Here is an 18,279-nt window from a genome sequence, read left to right on the forward strand (position 1 = left end):
AGGGTTTTCTTGGTCCCTCCAGGATGGGATGGCCTCTACTGGCCTGGAAAGGAGGGGAGTGGGAAGATGGGGCAGGGCTGGTAGGAACCCAAGAAACCCAAGCAGCTATCTAGTCTGGGGGTTTCAAACTTCTCTGGCAACAGAACTACTTTAAAAAACAAAAACAAACAAACAAAAACCCCGAAGGGCAGCCAGAGGGCTGTTCTGCGGAGAGCTGGGCCCAAAGCCTTGCTGACTCTTCTGGCCTCTCTCCTGTCGTCATCAGCCCCAGGGTCTTGGGACACGGCTCAGTAACTACGAGTGTGGTCCGTTTGCCCATTTCACAGATGGGGAAACGGACCCCAAGGGGGAAGAGGTCTCTCGTCCACGAATTGACAGTCTGAATTCCGCTTCCTGTATTCCCAGCCTCTCCTGCCACACAGAGGGCGGCGCCGGAGTTTGCACTTTGCTTGGTGACAATTAGCGTCCCCACGGCCCCGGCACGCCCTGCTGACCGTGAGGCCAGCGTGGACTGCGCCAGGCTCCCTGTCCTGCCCCGGCTCCTGGGCTTTTCTGGACAGAGAGGGCATGGCTTTTGTCACGTTCTCAAATGGGCCTGGTATCCAAAAAGAGGCTAAGAACCTCTGCACGTGGCGGGGGTTGGGGGGGGCACCGAAGGGGGAGGGGAGCTCAGCTGGTGATTCTCTTCCCTGCGGAGGCGTTACCTTGTGTTACTAGGTTTATGTCCCTCGCCCACCTGTGACGCGGGTCACCGTCCCCATTTTACATACGAGGAGGCTGAGACGCAGTGACACAGGTAGCTTGCCCCGACGCCTCCCGGGAGGCTGAGGGGCTAGACAAGCAGGGTGGGGACGGGTCCACGGCAGGATGGGGCCTGTCCGCACGCTGATCCGGCGCCTCCCTCACCGCGTCCACGCCAGACCGTGTCAATTATCTCCGCAGCCAGAGAACCTGGCGCCGGGCACGGCCGCTGCCTCTGAGGCTCATTCCTGCCGAACAGAAACAGCCCAAGGCTGGCCCGTTGTGTCCTCGATGGCGCTCGAGACCCATTTCTTCCAACAGGGAGGTGGGGGCAGAGCTCCCGGAACCATTGCGGGGGGCGGCGGGGGGGGACCCTGCTAGGGCCCGGGCTCGCGAGGCTCCCCATGGGGCAGAGAGCACGGCCCCGCCAGGTACCCCAGCAAAGCCCTTTCTTTCTTTGCTCTTAGCAATGTCAGCGGCCAAACCACAGGGCAGCGCCCGCCCTCCAGCCTGCCTGCTGCCCAGCTCACCGCAGGGGCAGACAAGGCAGATCCTCCCAAGACAGGCCCCAGGCCCACGTGGAAGCCCACCCCTACCATTCCTCAAAATCTTTTTTTTTGTTAACATCTTTATTGCATGCAATTGATTTTTCTTTCTGTGTTACTGAGATATAATTGACTTGGCACTAAGTTTAAGGTGTACAGCATATTTTCTTGACTTACAAATATTGCAAAATAATTACCACAATAAGTTTAGTTAACATTCATCACCTCATATAGTTTGAAAACATGTTTTCTTCCTTGTGATGAGAATTTTTAGAATCTACTCTCCTCACAACTCTCAAATATACCACACAGCTGTGCTAACGGTAGTCACCAGTCGTACATTCCATTCCTGAAATTCTGACGGTTAAAAAAAAAGTCAGCTGCTCTGAGCCTTAGCTTCTTCATCTGTAAATTGGGAATAACGATACCCAGCCTACTCGCTTTCAGGGATTTCTAAGAATCACATGGGGAAGGTATTTAGAAAAGTTCAGGATAACTCACCGAAATGACAAGGGAGCAAACCCCAGCTGGGACTCACCTGTCACCACACATTCCTGTCTGCAGGTCGCTGGACCATGGCAACCCGGGCTGGGAGCCTTCCTTCTCTGGGCGGTGATGGGGCAGCTCCACGTACGGCTTGGGGGCCCAGGGGACCTAGGGTGGGGCAGTCCTCAGATCGGAATGTCCTTGTTCCTCTCTGCTCTGTGCAAGGCCCCAAGCTAGGAGGGACCCACAGCTCTCGCCGAGGACAACAGAAACTGGGGAGGCGGTTTGAGAAGAGTCAGAAGCCATACCCAAGCTCTTCCCCAGACAGAGGGCACAAAGTTTAGTCCAGCACCCTGGGGTAGAAAACCATCTTCCTTTACTTCTCTAAAGCAATTAACTCTGTTTCAAGCCCCCGCCAGCGTGACTGGTGGGAAATTCAAGCTTAGTCGTGTCTGGGGGGCCTGCCCCTTTCCTGGGGTTGGACAAGAATCTTCGGGTCTTGTACAGTCCAGAACATTTGGAGCGAGGCCCTGGGGGTTAGGACCCAGACTGGTCGCTGCTCTTGGCCAAGCCCGTGGGGTCTCTTGCTGGCGGACAGGGGTCTCTGCAGATGCTCCCAGCCCTTGTCTCTCCCCAGGCTTGGGGAGCCTCTGCCCCAGAGGTTTCTGCCATGGCCCCCGCCCACTCCGTGCCCCTTGCCTCTGTGCTCCCGCCCCTCCTGTTACGAGGACCTCACTTGACACCCTTTCTTAGGGGGAGGGCTGGTGGGGTTTTCTTCTGGGTGCCTGCCAGCTTCTCCTTTCAACCCCACAACTCAGAGACCCACCCCCACCCCCAAGGCAAAGGAACACCAAGGCGGGGTCCTTCACAGAAGGAGCAGTAAAAATGACCTCAGAAGCAAAAAGAAAGCAAATAAATATCAATACGTGGTCCTGTCACAAAGCACGGGAGTTTTACTATCACGCCGTTTCCAAGTTTCGTCCCAGGTGGAGAAGCAGCAACCAGCGCTGTGGTCCACCACCCTTGGCTTCATCCTCGGGGGAGCTGGAGAGGCAAAGGCTGGGGGGCTATCTGGGGAGGGCCGTCTCTGCAGGGGCTTGTCTGGCCCCCGGGGGAATTTCTGTAAATGCTTCCGTGTGGGATGGGAAACCTCTTTGGAGGGGTCTCCTCCCTGGCCAGGGGGTACTCTGGGCATGTTGGGCGGGGCTCCAGGGTAGGGTGGGGCCTCGCTGACCTCTGGGCCCCCTTCCCTCTTGCAGGACCTAGGCATGGAGTCGACCTCGCTGGATGACGTCCTGTACCGCTACGCCAGCTTCAGGAACCTGGTGGACCCCATCACACACGACCTCATCATCAGCCTGGCACGCTACGTCCACTGTCCCAAGCCGGTAGGGTGGCCGCGGTCTGAGCCAGCGAGCTCCGGGGTGTAAGGGGGGAGCTTCCTGGGCGGAGCAGCCCGGTGCCCGAGGGGGCTGGTCAGCGCTGCCTGGGCCCCTCGTGCAGCACCTGAGGTGCCCACCCTGCCCTGAGGCCCAGCATCCACGGCGGAGGCTGCCTACAGCACCATCAGCACTGGCCTTGTCTGACCCACGGGCTGCAGTAAATCTGGATTCATTGCCAACGTGTAAACCTCAGAGTATTTCACACAATCCCCATATTAGCTGCCCTTGAAAAATGGGACGCTTCTCATTTCTACAGGCCTGGAGCTGAGTAGCCACCCCTGTCACATGGGGCCAGAGCCGCCAGGTACGGTTGTGTAGGCTGTACCCTGCACAAAGATGTGTACACAGAGGTGGCAGGGGTCGGGGAGGCAGGAGACAGCTTGGTCCAGCCCTCTCTCTGCCCACCAGCCGGGGACACGGGTGCAAGACTGTGTCCACCTAGAGATGGGCTTTGTCTTCTTTGCACAAAGGCGCTGTGTGAGCAAATGTAGCCGTGGCCCTACATGCCGCTCTGTTTGCCGCAGTCCCCGCTACGCCCACTTGTCCTCCTCTCTGAGGCCGAGTGTCATCTGACACCCACCCACTTCACTCCTGTCCACTTCCTGCCTGGCTCCGAGGCTCTCCAGGCTCCGCGGGCGTTGCCCAGCCCCTCTGGGTCTAGGCGATCTGCCCCTCTTCCCGCTGGCTCCACAGTCCAGGCTGGGACCCAGGCAGGGACAGGAGAGCCAGGGCAGGGCACCTCCACACTTGGGCTTTTCTCTCTTGTTTTGGTTTCTTCTCTCCCATCCCTCAATTTCCAGCAGCTTCCAAGAGATGCACTTCCTTGCAGCAGGGAGGAAGGGGCAGGAAGCCAGAGCAGGATGGAGGAGTGCCTGGGGCGGCCTCCACTTCAGAGCAGGACCTAGGATCGGGGCGAGAGGCGGCTCCCAAGCCCACCCCGCACCTGGCCCGGGCGCCCAGGGGCTGGAACCTTGCTCTGGGGTGGCACCTCCATCTGGGGCTTTGTCTAGGGCTTTCTCTCTGGCTTCTCTCTGGACTGCCTGGTGTCAAGACTTCAAGGTGGGGGGCTGGCCATGGATGGCTGGGAGCCCATCGGGGCAGGTGTGGGGTGGGTTGGTGGAGGGATACCGCAAGAGGCAGGGGTGCTGGGCTCAGACGTGTGACAGCAATGAGCGTCGGCGGACTGGGAGCCCCCAGGCCTGGGGACGAGGAGCTGGTGCAGGAGCCACGGGGGACCGGCTGCGGCTGGAACCGCCCGCTTCTCATTCAGGGTATACCTGGCTCGCCTGCGGAGCTGAGACCAGGCCGTAGGAGGCCCTGTGGGTGCCAGACCCCTGCCCTTTCCAGAGCATGGATTTAGTTGCCCACAGGTGAGAGGAGTGACAGATGACAGGGCACTCAGAGCAGCTCAATAGGAGAGGACTGTTTTTTATGCCCATCTTAGAGTTGAGGAAGACGAAATACAGGTGATGAAGCGATCTGAGAAAGGTTGCGGCCCAGGTGAGAACCCCAGCGTTTGGGCCCCAGTGCTGGGCAGGGCAGGCCAGCGCTCAGGTGCTGGATCTCTGGGCCATCAGTGCTCCGTGGGGCTCGCAAGACCGGGGCTGGGCTGGGGAGGAGGGGCCTGTTTGGGGGCAGCTCCAGTGCCCCCCTCCCTCCACGCAGGCGGGTCTGCAGGTGGCCAACTGCCCACGTCGACCCCAGGAAACAGGACAGGGCTAAGGGGCTGCGGGCTGAGGCCAAGGGGTCCTGCACTGCCATGTGTCCCCTCCACTGGGGAGGGCTAGAGGGCCATTCACAGGTGGTTTTGCTCAGGCTCCTACCTCAAACTACCATTGACTGGGTGGCTAATAAACAACAGACACTTACCTCTCATAGTTGTGGGGCTGGAGGGCTGAGATCAGGGTGCCGGCCCGGTCAGGTTCCGGTGAGGACGCTCTTTGTGGTCTGCAGACGGCCACCTTCTCCTTGTGGCCTCACGTGGCAGAAAGGAGGGGAGCTAGCTCTCTGGTCTCTTCCGGTAACCCTCATGGCCTCATCCGATCCTAATCACCTCCCACAGGCCCTCCCTCCAGACACCATCACGTTGGGATTGGGGTTCAACATATGAACTGGGGGCGGAGGGGGGACAGACATTCCGTCCATCGCACAGGTGTAACCTTCTCAGGTCACTTCATTAGCTGAACTTTGTTTTCCTCAACTCGAATGTGGACATAGGCATACCCTCCCCTATAAAGCTGTTTCGAGAGCTCAGTGAGATGACTTACAGGAAGCATGGGCGTGTGCCTGGCACGGCCGAGAGCCTCATGCCCAGAAGCCGAGGTGTAACCAGTCTGTGGGCACTGACCACATGCCAGGCAGGGTGCTCAGACTTAGCAGGTCAGTTGTGGGACACAGAAGCAAGAAAGTCACGGCCTCAGGCCCAGCCCCTGTGGACTCAGAGTCTTGGAAATCAACAGGCTGATCTCCAACCCAGATTTCCAGAGGCAGCCAGAGCGGGGTCCACCCTGCTGGAGGCCCAGGGCCTGGCCAGTCCCCTACCCGTACCCAAGGCCACATGGCAGGAGAGGCCCTCTGGAAGGACTCTCCCAGCTGAGGTTGAGGCATGGGTGGGAGATCCTGGCTCTGGGGTCCCCAAGCTGATGATGGGGGCGGCCCCTGCACACACACACACACCCACCCCCATGTGAGCTGGCTCAGGGCTAGCCAGGCCTTGCTGCTCGGACCTCTTTCATCTGAGAATTTCAGATCAGCCCAAGTGTGTGCCGAGAGGTTGTAGACAAAAGGGGGGGGGGGGCGGGATCTCCCTTAGCTGTGAGATGGGACGAAGAAAGTAGCCCTTTCTGGTCCAACTCCTGGCGAAGCACCCACAAGACAAATAATCCTTCTCACTGCTAAGATGACCACCTCGAATGAGTCCTGTTTTCTCAACCTACCAGAAACCCCTCCTGTACCGCAGCAGGGTGTGGGCCGAGACCCTAGGAAAGGCTGGGTCTGTGCCTGCCCGCAGAAGGGGGAAGAGGCAAAACCCCATCCCGCCCCTGATTGGGTATTGATGAATCCCAAGTCTGTATCTGCAGCCTGGCTTTACACTCAGAAGTCTCCCCGCTCTTGGACATTTCCGCCTGCGTGTCCCTAAATCACCAAGAACAAATCCCCCTATCGGTATCACGTAGTGGGAAGTTTTAGGGACTTTCCTTCCCACCCAGCACGTCTGTCCCATCATGTCCACCATCAGGCTTCCCACCAGCAGACACTAAAATGAGGGTGTGTGCTCAGTGATTTGCTGAGGAGCTCTCCCAGAGCCACCTTGTGTTTTTTTTCTTCTTTTATATTTTATTGTATTTTCTATGGCTGCATAGCAAGTCACCCTAAAGCATGGTGGCTTAAAACAACAGACATTCATCATTGAACCATCTCTGCAGGTCGGGAATTCAGGAGCAGCACAGGCGGGGGCTTCTAGTTAGGGGCTCAGGACACTGGCCCAGGCTGCGAGTCCTGGTGGCTCGACGGGGACTCACAGGGTAGCATATCCCATGGCTGCTGGTGGGAAGCCTCAGCTCCGAGACCCGTGGCCGGTCCACAGGACTGCTTGAGCTTCCTCACTTCAGGGCAGCTGGCTTATCCCAGAGGGGGTGATCCCCGAGAGCAAGGGAGAAGCACAGTGTCTTCTATGAGCCAGCCTCAGACGTCACATACTGTCCCTGCTGCCGTAGCATATTATTGAACACCCAATCAGCCCTAACGCAGTGTGGAAGGAGGCTGTACCCTGCCAGGAGGCCAGCATCCATGGGGGCCGACTTGGAGGCTGGCTAAAGCAGGGCGAGAGTGAGAAGAGTTAATCCTGGGCCTTTCTGTCCTGCCCTCTGACCTCCCTCCCGTTAGCTGAGTCCCACTGACAGCCAGGAGCAAGAGGGCCGGGTGGTGCGTCTGTAAGAGCTCAGCCTTCCCAGCACAGAGAACGGGGTGGGGAGTGAACAAAAAACCCAGCACAGTCTCCGGATCTAGAGCAGCTTCCAGGGTGAAGTAGACAGGGCAGTCGTGTCTGATGACCGAGTGAGGAAGCCTTGGGTGCAGAGTGGTCGGGGCTGTGCTTGCTGCAGTTCTTGGGGTGGGGGGTTGAAGACGGCAGGGGGCGTCGGAGGGACACCGTGACCCGGCCCGGAGGGGCCTGCAGGTCTGCCGTGGGCCTCTCTCCTGACGGGTCAGTGAGTCCCTCAGGCAGGGTCTTCTCCAAGGCCCGCGGTCAGCGGCGCTGGGCCGGTGCCCAGTGTACCTGACTTGCGCCACAGCCCCTCCCCCTCCTTCCTTCTCCACGGGTGGGAGGGAAAGCTGCGGATTCCGCGGCCTGCCTTGCAGCCTCCTCTGTTGCAAGCAGCAGAAGCCCCCGCGGCCTGCCTCGAGCCAGGAAGAGGACTTATCCTTCCCGGTGGCAGCCAAGCTTGAAAGAGGCACTAGAACCCCAAATAGCACAGACACCTGCCGCCCTCCCTCTGCTCCACCCGGCCTCACTCCCCGCCCCCCCCCCGTACCCACACTTCATGGCTGCCCGGGGCTCCTGAGTTGACTTGTCAGTGTTCAGCCCCCAAGGAGTCTTGTCCCAAGTCGGGAATCCCGCAGGGTCCGCCTCTGGACCAGTCAGCTGTGGCTTGGGAGTGCGGTGTGGTCCCACAAAAGCGCTGCTGGGTCCCACGGCTTTCCGAGTAAGAGGAGAGGGTCCAGCATCCTCCTCCTTCGCCTCCTTCCTCCCCTTCCTTCCTCGTCCTCCACGCTGGGCGGCTCCTGCTTAGTGCTCTTCCTGCAGGAGGAGGCCTGGACGGGGCTTCCAAAAGTGATGGAGTTGGGAAAACGTGGGTGGGCTTGCTTGAGGCTTTTCTGGTTGCAAACAATAGAAGCTACTTGAAGCAACCTTCGCAAAAGATTCATCCCTCAAGGGCAGAGCAGAGCCCAGCCTCAGAGCGACTGCAGGGTTTGGATCCTGATGGCATCCTCCACGTCGCGTGGCCTGCCATCCCCTCCACTTCTTGGTGCCTCCGTTCCCGCATTTGTCAAGTGGGATCATAGGGGCCCCTGTTGCATGGGATGGCTATGAGTTAGTGCCCAGTGCATAGTAGGTAATATAACTCGGTAAAGGTTAGCTGTTTCTTTAGTCCAGACAAGCGGAGGGGCTCTCACTTCTGAGGACATTAGCTCACGTTTGGTCTCAGGTCCACTGTTAAGTGACCACATCTTCCGTCCCTGTTTAGTAAATGAGGAAACAGGCTCAGGTTGGGTGTCTCGCCCTGCGCGCGGCTGCCCCCTGGTGGCAGTGTCGGCGCACTGCGGCGGCTGCTTTGCCGCCTCTTTTCCTGTTTCTTCCTTCCGGGCCCGGAGGGCGGAGGGAGAGTCCGTGGCCCCTGATCTTGGAACCCCTGCGGGAGGTGAGGTTTAGGGCCAGGAGCGCATTCCTCGGCTTTGGAACGGGTGCTGTGGGAGACTGGCCACGTTCTGTCCCGGGTGGTCGCAGGGGTGATGCCGGGCAGACCACCACATCCCACCCACTGGTCCTTCTTGTCTTTAAAGTGTGTCCACCTGGCAGCACAGGGGAATCACCGGGGGAGCTTTTAAAGGTCCCCGTGCCCGAGCTTCCCACCCATCGCTGCGGGGTGGTCCAGGCAGCAGTGTTGTCTAAAGCTCTGGGTGATTCCAGCATGCAGGGGTCCTGGGTGCAGACCCTCAGCTCGAGATGTGCCAGCCCCTCCCCTTCTCCCTTTGGCCTCCAAAGTTGGCCTTCACCCCGGCCAGCACCGTGACCCTTGGGATACGTTCCAAGACCTTCATGGGATGCCTGAAACCGCAGATAGTACCAAACCCTAAAAACACTGTTTTTCCTATACTAAAGGGCAGGTAACATATACAGTGATAATGCACCGTACAAAGGGATGATTTATGTCCCAGGCGGGAGGGAGTGGGACAGCACGCAACTTCATCACGCTACTCAGAATGGCACACAATTTTAAACTTCTGAGTTTATTTCTGGAAGTTTCCACTTAATACTTTCGGACCGAGGTTGACCACAGGTAACCTGAAACCTTGGAAAGCCAAACAGCAGATGAGGGGGGACAGCACTAGCAGAGTGTTGATGATAGTGGTAATAATCAAGCCGGCCTTTGCTGAGCAGCCGCTCTGTGCCAGGCGCCCTGCTGGGCACTGGCCCCTGGCTAATAATGGTTGACCTCACCACATCGCGTTGCTGTCTGCAAGTGGGTTTGCATCCGTGCCTGGCACTTCCTGGCCTTGGCCCTTGGCACTGGACCATCTGGTGGGAGCACACGCTCTGGGCCACTCAGTCTCCCAGGGCTCGGGGACTCCTCTTTGTTGAATTGACTCCCCTTGGGACAGAGTTGGAGCCTCTAAAATCTCTCTGCTGCATCCTTTAACCCAGCGTATTTGTTTACTGGGGCTGCCGTGACAAAAATACCACTTAAACAACAGAAATGTATTTCCTCACAGTTCTGGAGCCTGGAAGTCCGAGATCAAGGCGTCGGCAGGGTTGGTTTCTTCAAAGGCGTCTCTCCTTGGCGTGTAGATGGCCATCTTCTCCCTGTGTGCTCATATGGTCTCCCCTCTGTACATGTCTGTGTCCTGATCTCGTCTCATGAGGACACCAGTCGTATAGGATTAGGGCCCACCGCAGTGATCTCATTTTACCTTAATTACTCTTTAGAGGCCCAATTTCCAAATAGAGCCACATTCTGAGGTATTGGGGATGAGGACTTCAATTTAAGAATTTGGGGGGGGACACAGTTCAGGCCATAACACCCAGGGTCTCAAGGTCAAATGCTGGTGGGCCAGACAGGTAACGAAGATGAATGAACTGGGCCGGGAACCACTTAGCACCTCATTCTTTTATTTTCCCACTGTTGACGTGGGCAGAAGAGACGTGGTAAAGTATTGTCCCCTTTGCTGTGTGGAATACGCAAGCAAGGACGTTTGCTTGTGGTTGAATCCCCAGCTTCTAGAGCAAGTGCCCGGCACCTAGGAGGTACCCAGCGGGTATTTGTCAGGCTCAGGGGTCAACTGTCAGATCACCTGGAATCCAGACTGGTATAGAAATCTCAGGTTTTTCAACGATAGCAACGAATTCACAGAAACTAAAACCATCGTGCAGATGAGTTTGCAACCCCTGCTCCCTGCTCAGGGCGGCCACCTTGGGCCCGCACAGCAGGCCTCCCCAGCTCGGCCTGGGGGCCGTGCTGGTCCCGCAGAGGCAGGAAGCTGGAGGTGGGGGCCTGGGCTCCCTGCCTGCTCCATCGACTCAGGGGCCTGTGGCTTCCTCTGCAGGAGGGCGACGCGCTGGGCGCCACGGAGAAGCTGTGCCGGCAGCTGACCTACCACCTCAGCCCCCATTCCCAGTGGAGGCGCCATCGCGGGCTGGTGAAGAGGAAGCCACAGGCCTGGTGAGTCGCGGTCACCTGAGGCGGGTCTCCCCTGCCACCGCCCAGCCGCCTCCTACAAGGGCAGCTCAAAGCCAGCTGTGCTGGGCCGGGCGTTGAGGGGACAGCACCCCGTCCCGGGGACGTGGGGAGAGGGCAAGAGCTGCTTGGAGAAGGTGAAGTGAAGGGCTGGGGGCCAGGGGAAAGTGGCAGGTAGGGTGGGCATTCCAGGTGGGCAGGAGCCCTGGGAGATGCTGGCGGCTGGGCCCCGCTGTGTGGTGGGATCTGGGGGTGCGCGCCCGTTCTGATGCTGGGGAGGGGGACAAGAGGGGTTTCTGATCCTGGTGCGCTGAATGCGGGCACTCGCCCCACCCCCTCCCCCCAGCCCTCCTGATGTCTCCCAGGGGGACCCAGACCCCAGCCATGTCCCTGGCGTACAGCAGTGAGGACCCTCAGGGCTCATGTGGCCCCCTGCACCCTGGGGGCAGAGGGGACACTGGGACACAGGACCTGGGGGCCAGAACAGCACGGCAGAAAGAAGCAGAGGGGAACTGCTTGCGAACCACGGAGCGGAGTGGCCGGTGTCCTGAAGGCTCTGGCAGGGCCCTGCTGGCACGCAGCCTCCTCCTCCAGGTCCCACAGACGGGAGGGGAAGCCCAGCCCCCTTGCCGAGCAGAAGAGCTCTGGGCCCCCCTCCCTTCTGCTGGACACCCCCCCCCCGCCCCCCAAGGCAGGAGAGGAGATGGATCCTCAGGGGCCCTTCCCTGGGGGAGGAAGTCGCCAAACGGGGCTCCCAGTGGGCTGAGGGCAGGGACCAAATGCGGGGACAGAGCAGTTCTGTCTGCTTGTGCGCTAGTTCTGGAGGCGGGAAAAGCGGGAGGGTAAGCTCTGCTGGGGCCCAGGGGCCTCCTGTCTCCCCGGCACACAGGGCGCTCAGTCCATCCTTCGTTCAGAAGCCTCACTGCTCGGACGCCTCCCCGTCCCGCTGACTGAAACCCACTCAGGCCCAAGTGATGGTCCCCCCCCCCGCCCGCCCCCACCCACACACTGGCCTTCCTGCTGGTTCACAGACACGCTGAGCGCTGCCAGCCTCAGGGCCTTTGCACTTGTGTTCCCTCCGCTGGGACTCTTACCGAGCTCTTCCCTTGGCCTGGTTTTTCTCCTGTGAGGCCGACGGGAAGCCCAAGCTGTGATCCCAGGGCTGCTGCCGGTAACAGGTGCTGAGCCCCGTCCAACTCCTTGTCCTTCCCAGGGCTGGAGCCTCGGGGCTCGCCTGGGGTATCTGGAAGCTGGGAGATCTGGGCCCCCGAGCAAGGGAGCGGGTGGTGAGAAAGAAGAGCGAGGGGTGGCGGGCGGCAGGGAGTGGAAGGGGGGGGACAGCAGCCCACCCAGGCTCGGGGCCCCTGCGCCCTCCCCCGCCTGCTGTCCCGAGGGCCCCCCCCAAGGACCCTCTGTCTGGCGGGGAAGATGGTCTTGAAGGAGGGGCCTCCGAGATCTGTGGCACCCGTGGGGGAGCAGGGAGCTCGGCCGGCCGCCACCCTCCTACACAGGGCGCCGTTCTGACTGCGTTTGTTATTTCACACGACAACCCTGTGGTACCCAGTTGGCTTCATTTCTCAGGCAAATAACAGAGGCGCAGAGGTTAAGGAACTAACTAAGGGTCGCATGAGGGATGAAGCCCGCCTGCCACAACGAAAGATCCTGCGTGCCGCAACTAAGACCCGGTGCAGCCAAACTAAAAAATAAATAAATAATTAAATAAAAAAAAAAAAGTAGGAAGGAAGGAGTCCAGTGCAGACCCCGGCGTTGGCCCCAGAATGTCCCCCTAGTCACTGCAGAAACACTTGGGCCTTGCCCTGTGATCCCCAGGCTCTGCCCACTGGGCAGCCAGGCTGAGATGAGGGCAGTGCAAGGGGACCGGGGCCCCTGGTTTCTGCCCCGCGGGCAGAGGGCTGAGTGGAGGCTGCCTCCGGAGAAACACCCGCCCCACCCGCTTGAACCCTGCCGTCTCGTCTCCCCTTCAGCCTCAAGGCAGTCCTGGCCGGGAGCCCTCCGGACAACACAGTGGACCTGTCTGGCATCCCGCTGACCCCCCGTGACCTGGAGCGGGTGACCGGCTACCTGCAGCGCTGCGGGGAGCAGGTGGATAGCGTGGAGCTGGGCTTCACGGGCCTCACGGACGACATGGTCCTGCAGCTGCTGCCGGCACTCAGCACGCTGCCCCGGCTGACCACGCTGGCGCTCAACGGCAACCGGCTGACGCGGGCCCTGCTGCGCGACCTCACTGACGTCCTGAAGGACCCCAGTAAGTTCCCCAGCGTCACGTGGATCGACCTGGGCAACAACGTGGACATCTTCTCACTGCCCCAGCCCTTCCTGCTCAGCCTGCGCAAGCGCTCCCCCAAGCAGGGCCACCTGCCCACCATCCTGGAGCTGGGCGAGGGCCCGGGCAGTGGGGACGAGGCCCGGGACGAGACTGTGGGCCAGGAGGACCCTGGAGGGGACCAGGAGGGCAGGGAGACTATAGGTGCATCTGAGACGTGACAGGGAGGTGGGGGCCTCTCCAGGGAGTCCTGCTGGGGTAGGATGGCTGGGGCAGGGCGGGTGTTCCCAGCGGGGTCGCAGGCCACCATCCAGAATGGGCCTGGCAGCACCTCCCCCGACCCAGGAAGCCAGATGGTAGCATCTAGGAAAGGAGGACTGTAATTCCTCTCTGGTCCTCTCCATCACCCCCTTGTCAATCCACATCTGCCTTTCGGCTCCTGAGCAGTCATCCCTGGCTCAAGAGGAACCAACCCTCAGCTTCCCAACTTGTGGGTGCCGTGTAGGGGCTGGGGATGCTGGAGGCTTGAGTTAATGTGAACGGTCAGAGCTTTCCCCCCCAGAAAAGGAAGTGTAGTGGGTGGCGGCTCTGCATCTAACCCGGGATTTTGCAGTCCTGAATTACAAATGTCCAGATGCTGGATGTGCCCCTGATCAAGGCAGGTCGGAATCTCTAGCTCCTGGCTGAAGGCTGGGGCAGGGGACTGGCTACCGGAGACCCCAGGAGCCTCATCCCCATCTGGACTGAGGGGTGTCTGCCTCCTCCTTGTGGCACCTGCCTCCTCCTTGTGGCGCCCAGGCTCCTTGGGACCAACTTCCCGGTCTCAGCCTCCATTTACAAGGCTCACCCTTCAGCCTGTGACCCCAGAGGCCTAGCCACGGGACCAGCCACCCCCCATACCCTTCACTATTTAGGGCATCCTAGAAGCCTGGGGCAGACAGTGCATGCCACTCAGAAACCGCACAGCACCTCCGCAGACTGGTGGAACTCCACACGTGTCAGTGTTCCTAGGGTACAGGCCAGAGTGAGCCTTGCTTCCTTTTAAAAGGACCCTTTTCCCAGAATATCCTTCCCCATGGAGTCCCCAAAGTAATCCTCGCTACTTTGAGCACATTCCTGAAAACCCAGGACCACAAAGATGAGGTGCCTCCAAGCAAGACAACTGGGAGAAGGGGAAAAAAAATTTAACTGGAGGTTCCCAAGGGGAGAAGGTTTTCACCCTACCTTCCCCTTACCCAAGGCCTACGGGTTGGGAAGTCATCCCTTTCAGGCACAATTAGCAAGTCCAGGGAGACTGGGAACCAATCATTCTTGAGCTAGAGAAAATCACTCTGGGTGCCCAGTGTTGGTGAACCAGAACCCTTCAGGCAAACAGCAGAGGGCTAGGGAAGCACAGCCTGACACGCCTCCAGCCTCATGCCAGGTAAGGTTGCCAAGAGCTTCACACCGGAAGGCGGCAAGATGGGGGTGGGTGAAGAGCCAGACGGTGGGACCTTGCCTGCTGCTGTCTGGGCAGGTGTGGGGTAGAGCTTCAGGAGCTAGAGGGAGGCTATGCAGAAGGGCAGACGGAGACGAGGGACAGGGGCTGGCCTCACGTGTTACAGACGCCTTAAAATGCTTTGGGATTTTTGCCCCAGTCTCAAGAGGGGAGAACAGCTTAGACCTACTTTAAGGGAAGGTGACAAGTACTAACACCTGGACCGCTAATATGTCAGCAGTGATCAAACTGGACTTTTTCTTCAAATACACATTTGTAAGAACCATACCAAAGACCATACGTTTATTACACAGTTTATGGTTAACTGCATGGAGATAGAAATTTCTGGAAGTTTCCAGTTCAGAAACCTCAGGCTCTCACCCAAGAACGCATTTATACAATATTTAAAAGTACAAAAGCTCCTTTTGGTTAAGGGACGATACAAGAACACTCATGAATTCAATGACACCAGAAGTGCCAGTCCGCGCGGTCCCAGAAGAAGGTTGCCAAATCCATTTCCTGGCGCTCTCATTGGCGAGAACGTCCCTCTGATACTCAGTACAAGGTGAGTGTTCCTACACCACGTGTGGGAGCCTAGGTTTTCAGGGTCCAAGTTGATGGCTGCCCCTGGTCCTTTGGGTTTCAAATTCTGCCCCTGCTGCAGCATAGCCTGCAAGGAAACTAAGTATCAGTTAATCTTACTTTATACTCCAAGAACAGTCATTCACAGCCTAAAAGACATCTTCAGAAAACCGTAGGTTCACCACCACACAATCTGCCGGTAATTCCAGCTTTTTTAGGTGATTTCATCACTTGATATCCTTTTCTGCAAATCCATTTCAACAAAACTAGCTGCTTATCCATTCTACCATGGGGGTGGTCATTGTGCAGACCAAATCTTACCTCTTCTTGGGCTGCGGTGCTGCTGCCACTGCCGCCCGCTTTAGAACTCTGCTGCGCCGACCCCACTCTTCAGTGCTCAAAACCTGGCGGGATGAATGAGGCACCCATGGACACAGAGCAGATGCCAAAAGCAACTGGAGGCAGTTCCCATTGCTTTAACCTCCGTTCAGTCACGTTATTGCAAACAAACCTAAGGCTGTCAATTTTCAGAGCATCTCAGAGCAGATAAGCACTTTGCTCAGGACTATACAGCCATGACATCAAAAGGAACTCCTGGGCGGGCTCTGCAGTCTGGTCCAGACATCACGAACCAAAATCATTCTCAGATATTCTCTCAATAATGCTCAAGGGCTGCACCGACACAAGGTATTAGGTCAGCCGGACGACACTGCCCATATCTGGTCCAGTAGCAACTTCACATGAATCACCTCAACAGCTAGGCCTCCTCAACCACGAACCTCTCCAGAGCCCAAAGCTAGCTTACCTCGGAGCAGGCCAGCGCTTGGGCTCCCATCCTCAGCTGTCGGTGATGACGCGCTGGCCACCCTTCACTAACTTGCAACCTGGGTGAAGAGAGATCACGAGTCACAGTTCAGACCAGCTTACTCCTGGGCACCAGCTACTGGTGAGGACGCGTGACTGCAGTCAGCCAGGAATGGTTATCGTCAGTTATCGCTTCTGACGGCACTTCCTATTAGTGATTTCATCAGAGCAGCCAAGCACCTCACCACGGTACCACCCCAGAGACCTGGGCTTCGGCTAAAACCGCCTTAAGGCATCTGCTTCTGAATACAGATGCGGTTTAGACATAACTAGGAGCCGCAACCTCCTAACCGTTGCAGTTATGCAACGAGGCAGTGCATAATTATGTCAAACGCATGAAAGCAACAACAATGACAAGACATCAGGCAGTTATCAGTGCATTTAAGGTTGCAAGACTGACACGGCTAAGTTACAATACGTATTAATCCTTACCCAAACTGGCTCTTAAACCTCGGGTAGCGATGCTGCTCCCGTCTCCAAAAGCGAGTGTGTCTGCCCTCTGAAACAAGGATTAGGACGTGCATTTAGGGCAGACTCTGGCAGCTACAGTAACATAAAGCATCAGGTGTCAGCGACTGCGGTCTGATAGGCGTAGAAGTCGTCAGTCCTCGCATCTGACGGCACTTCCTACGGAATCATCAGGATAGCCGAGCAAGCCTCCCTCGCGGCCCCACTACGAACCTCGTTCCACGCCCTAGGGTGCAGGCAGCCCCGCTTACCTAGTTCTCTCGGGGGGTGCTCACTCCCAGCGGCGAGCCCGGGGTCAGGGGTCCCGAGACGGCGGCTGCCCGGCCGGACGAAGGCGCACGCGGTGCTCGGGCCTCGGCCCCCAAACTCGGACACAAGGCCACGGCGCCCGCCCCGAGGCCCGCGTGGACGCAGCCTCCCGCCGCCCTCCAGTTAGGCTCCCCGAGGACATCGTTCGAGAAATTAGAAAAGCTCTGGCTCCCTCGCCTTTGCGGCCCGCGGACCGGCCTAGAGAAACTCACCGCCAACCGCCCAACATCTACAGTAGAAAGGGCAGGCCTCCCCCGTCCCAGCCTCTTAAGGAGTCGGAACATTCCACCCCTCACAGAAGGGAGGCGGATCATGGCAAAAGACTCAACGGAACTTCCGGCCCGTTTAATGGTGCAGGTGCCGCCCCCGGACTCCCCCCTCCTGCAGAGCCTATGGTCTCTTCCGAGGCCGTGGAATTCTGGGTCACAGGGGCGCAGCGAGCCCCAGCGCGCGTGCGCGGGTCCAGTGCGCGCCCGCCATTTGGAGGCTTTCTCACCGCCCTGCCGCCCCGCCGCCGGGTGGTCCCGAGCGAAGAGTTCGCCGTTGTGAGCTTCCGGTTGCTCCTCTGGAAGGTGGAGCGACCGAGGCCACAGACGGCGGTTCTGCGCATCACGTGCGATCCCGCCCTTGAAACCCTGTAGAGCCTGGGCGCGCAGCAAGCGTGCACACACCGTAGCTGCTCCTGGCCCTGGGGGGCGGTGCCGTCTGCTCTCCCTGCACGAGCCTCTCCAGCCCCCTGCGCTCGGACCCCCCTCCTCAGTCTCCTTCCTCCGTCCCCTCTCCCTCGGGACTCCTCCAGCTGTGCCCCGTCTCACCAGCGGCGAAACCTCCCTCCGTCCCAGTGTGGGAACAGGCTCAGCTCTTGCCACTTAAAAAACATTCAACCCGTGCACGCACGTCTTAACGAACACACATTACCCTAACGGTGAAAACTGGAAAGGCGATAGTGAGACAGAGGTTTTTGAGCTGGTTTTAGAAATAAGCGTAGCATCTTAATGGAGGGAGGGGAGGCTTCTAGGGAGAGCCAAGCCTAGGAGTCACACACACACGAGGTCCACCATCCTGCGCGAAGGATACTGCAAGTGCCAAGGAGAGCAGGGAGGCGTCTGCAAAACCGCGGAGGGCTGGGGATGCCAGCTAGGGCCCCCGTGGACGCCGGGAGCCTCTCAAGCCTTCAGAGACGCGGGTAACTTGTTGCCCTTGTGTCTCAGGAAGGTCCCTCTGGCTTGGAAGGGTAGGAACTGCGCAGGAAGCCAGCGGGGAGAGGAGGCAATAATCCACAGCCTGAACTAAGTAAGCCCAGGAGCTCAAAGGCTTTGAGAGACGTCCTGGGGTGGCTTTAAGGGGTGTCTGGAGGCTGTGGGAGAGGAAGGACAGGCGGCTGTGCTTGCTGGTGTCCACCACCTCGCGTCTGCGGTGACAGCAGTCACAGCACCTCGGCCAGCTGCCTGCACCCCGAAGAGGGCAGCTGGGGGGCGGTAGGTGAGGGTCCCTGTGCCCAGCAGAGGGCGGGAGCAGCCCGGCCCCAGACACAGAAGTGAGCTCACAGAGACATACAGACGCCGACCAGCCCAGCGGCTCAGTACCTTTTGTTTTTTAATTCTTTTTTATTTTATTTTTGGCTGTG

At 58.8% G+C, this 18,279-nt stretch overlaps 2 protein-coding genes and 3 non-coding genes across 5 annotated transcripts in view; 1 reads left to right on the top strand and 4 right to left on the bottom strand.

The window, feature by feature from the left end:
* The window catches only part of LRRC75A (leucine rich repeat containing 75A), a 35,745-nt gene extending 21,112 nt beyond the window's left edge, over window positions 1–14,633 (top strand). Inside the window, exons 2-4 of the mRNA XM_036836850.1 lie at window positions 3,032–3,160; window positions 10,538–10,653; window positions 12,654–14,633. Coding sequence (XP_036692745.1) covers window positions 3,032–3,160; window positions 10,538–10,653; window positions 12,654–13,173 — 765 coding nt within the window. The 3' untranslated portion in view covers window positions 13,174–14,633. The remainder of the gene's footprint in view (window positions 1–3,031; window positions 3,161–10,537; window positions 10,654–12,653) is intronic.
* An 84-nt stretch (window positions 14,634–14,717) lies between these two features.
* LOC118887387 lies at window positions 14,718–17,713 on the bottom strand. The gene is made up of 6 exons (XM_036838180.1): window positions 17,698–17,713; window positions 16,865–17,520; window positions 16,308–16,372; window positions 15,817–15,895; window positions 15,333–15,415; window positions 14,718–15,099 (listed from the first exon to the last, which is right to left on the bottom strand). Exons 1-6 carry the CDS (start codon window positions 17,711–17,713, stop codon window positions 15,072–15,074), a joined length of 927 nt encoding a protein of 308 aa, XP_036694075.1. The 3' UTR covers window positions 14,718–15,071.
* Window positions 15,172–15,244, bottom strand: LOC118887584. Its single transcript, XR_005018064.1, has one exon. It is a non-coding gene; the product is annotated as a small nucleolar RNA SNORD65 (small nucleolar RNA).
* On the bottom strand, window positions 15,976–16,046 carry LOC118887567. The gene has a single exon (XR_005018046.1). It is a non-coding gene; the product is annotated as a small nucleolar RNA SNORD49 (small nucleolar RNA).
* On the bottom strand, window positions 16,455–16,521 carry LOC118887568. Its single transcript, XR_005018047.1, has one exon. It is a non-coding gene; the product is annotated as a small nucleolar RNA SNORD49 (small nucleolar RNA).
* Window positions 17,714–18,279: the final 566 nt, after the last annotated feature.

Source organism: Balaenoptera musculus, chromosome 20 (assembly GCF_009873245.2).
Source record: "Balaenoptera musculus isolate JJ_BM4_2016_0621 chromosome 20, mBalMus1.pri.v3, whole genome shotgun sequence".
In the NCBI taxonomy this organism is placed as follows: domain Eukaryota; kingdom Metazoa; phylum Chordata; class Mammalia; order Artiodactyla; family Balaenopteridae; genus Balaenoptera; species Balaenoptera musculus.

Coding starts and splice junctions, on each gene's coding strand:
- LOC118887387 (XM_036838180.1), bottom strand. Junction 16,373..16,864: donor TAGATGTTGGGCGGTTGGCG/GTGAGTTTCTCT, acceptor CTTGTTTCAGAG/GGCAGACACACTCGCTTTTG. Junction 15,100..15,332: donor GCACCGCAGCCCAAGAAGAG/GTAAGATTTGGT, acceptor GTTTCCTTGCAG/GCTATGCTGCAGCAGGGGCA.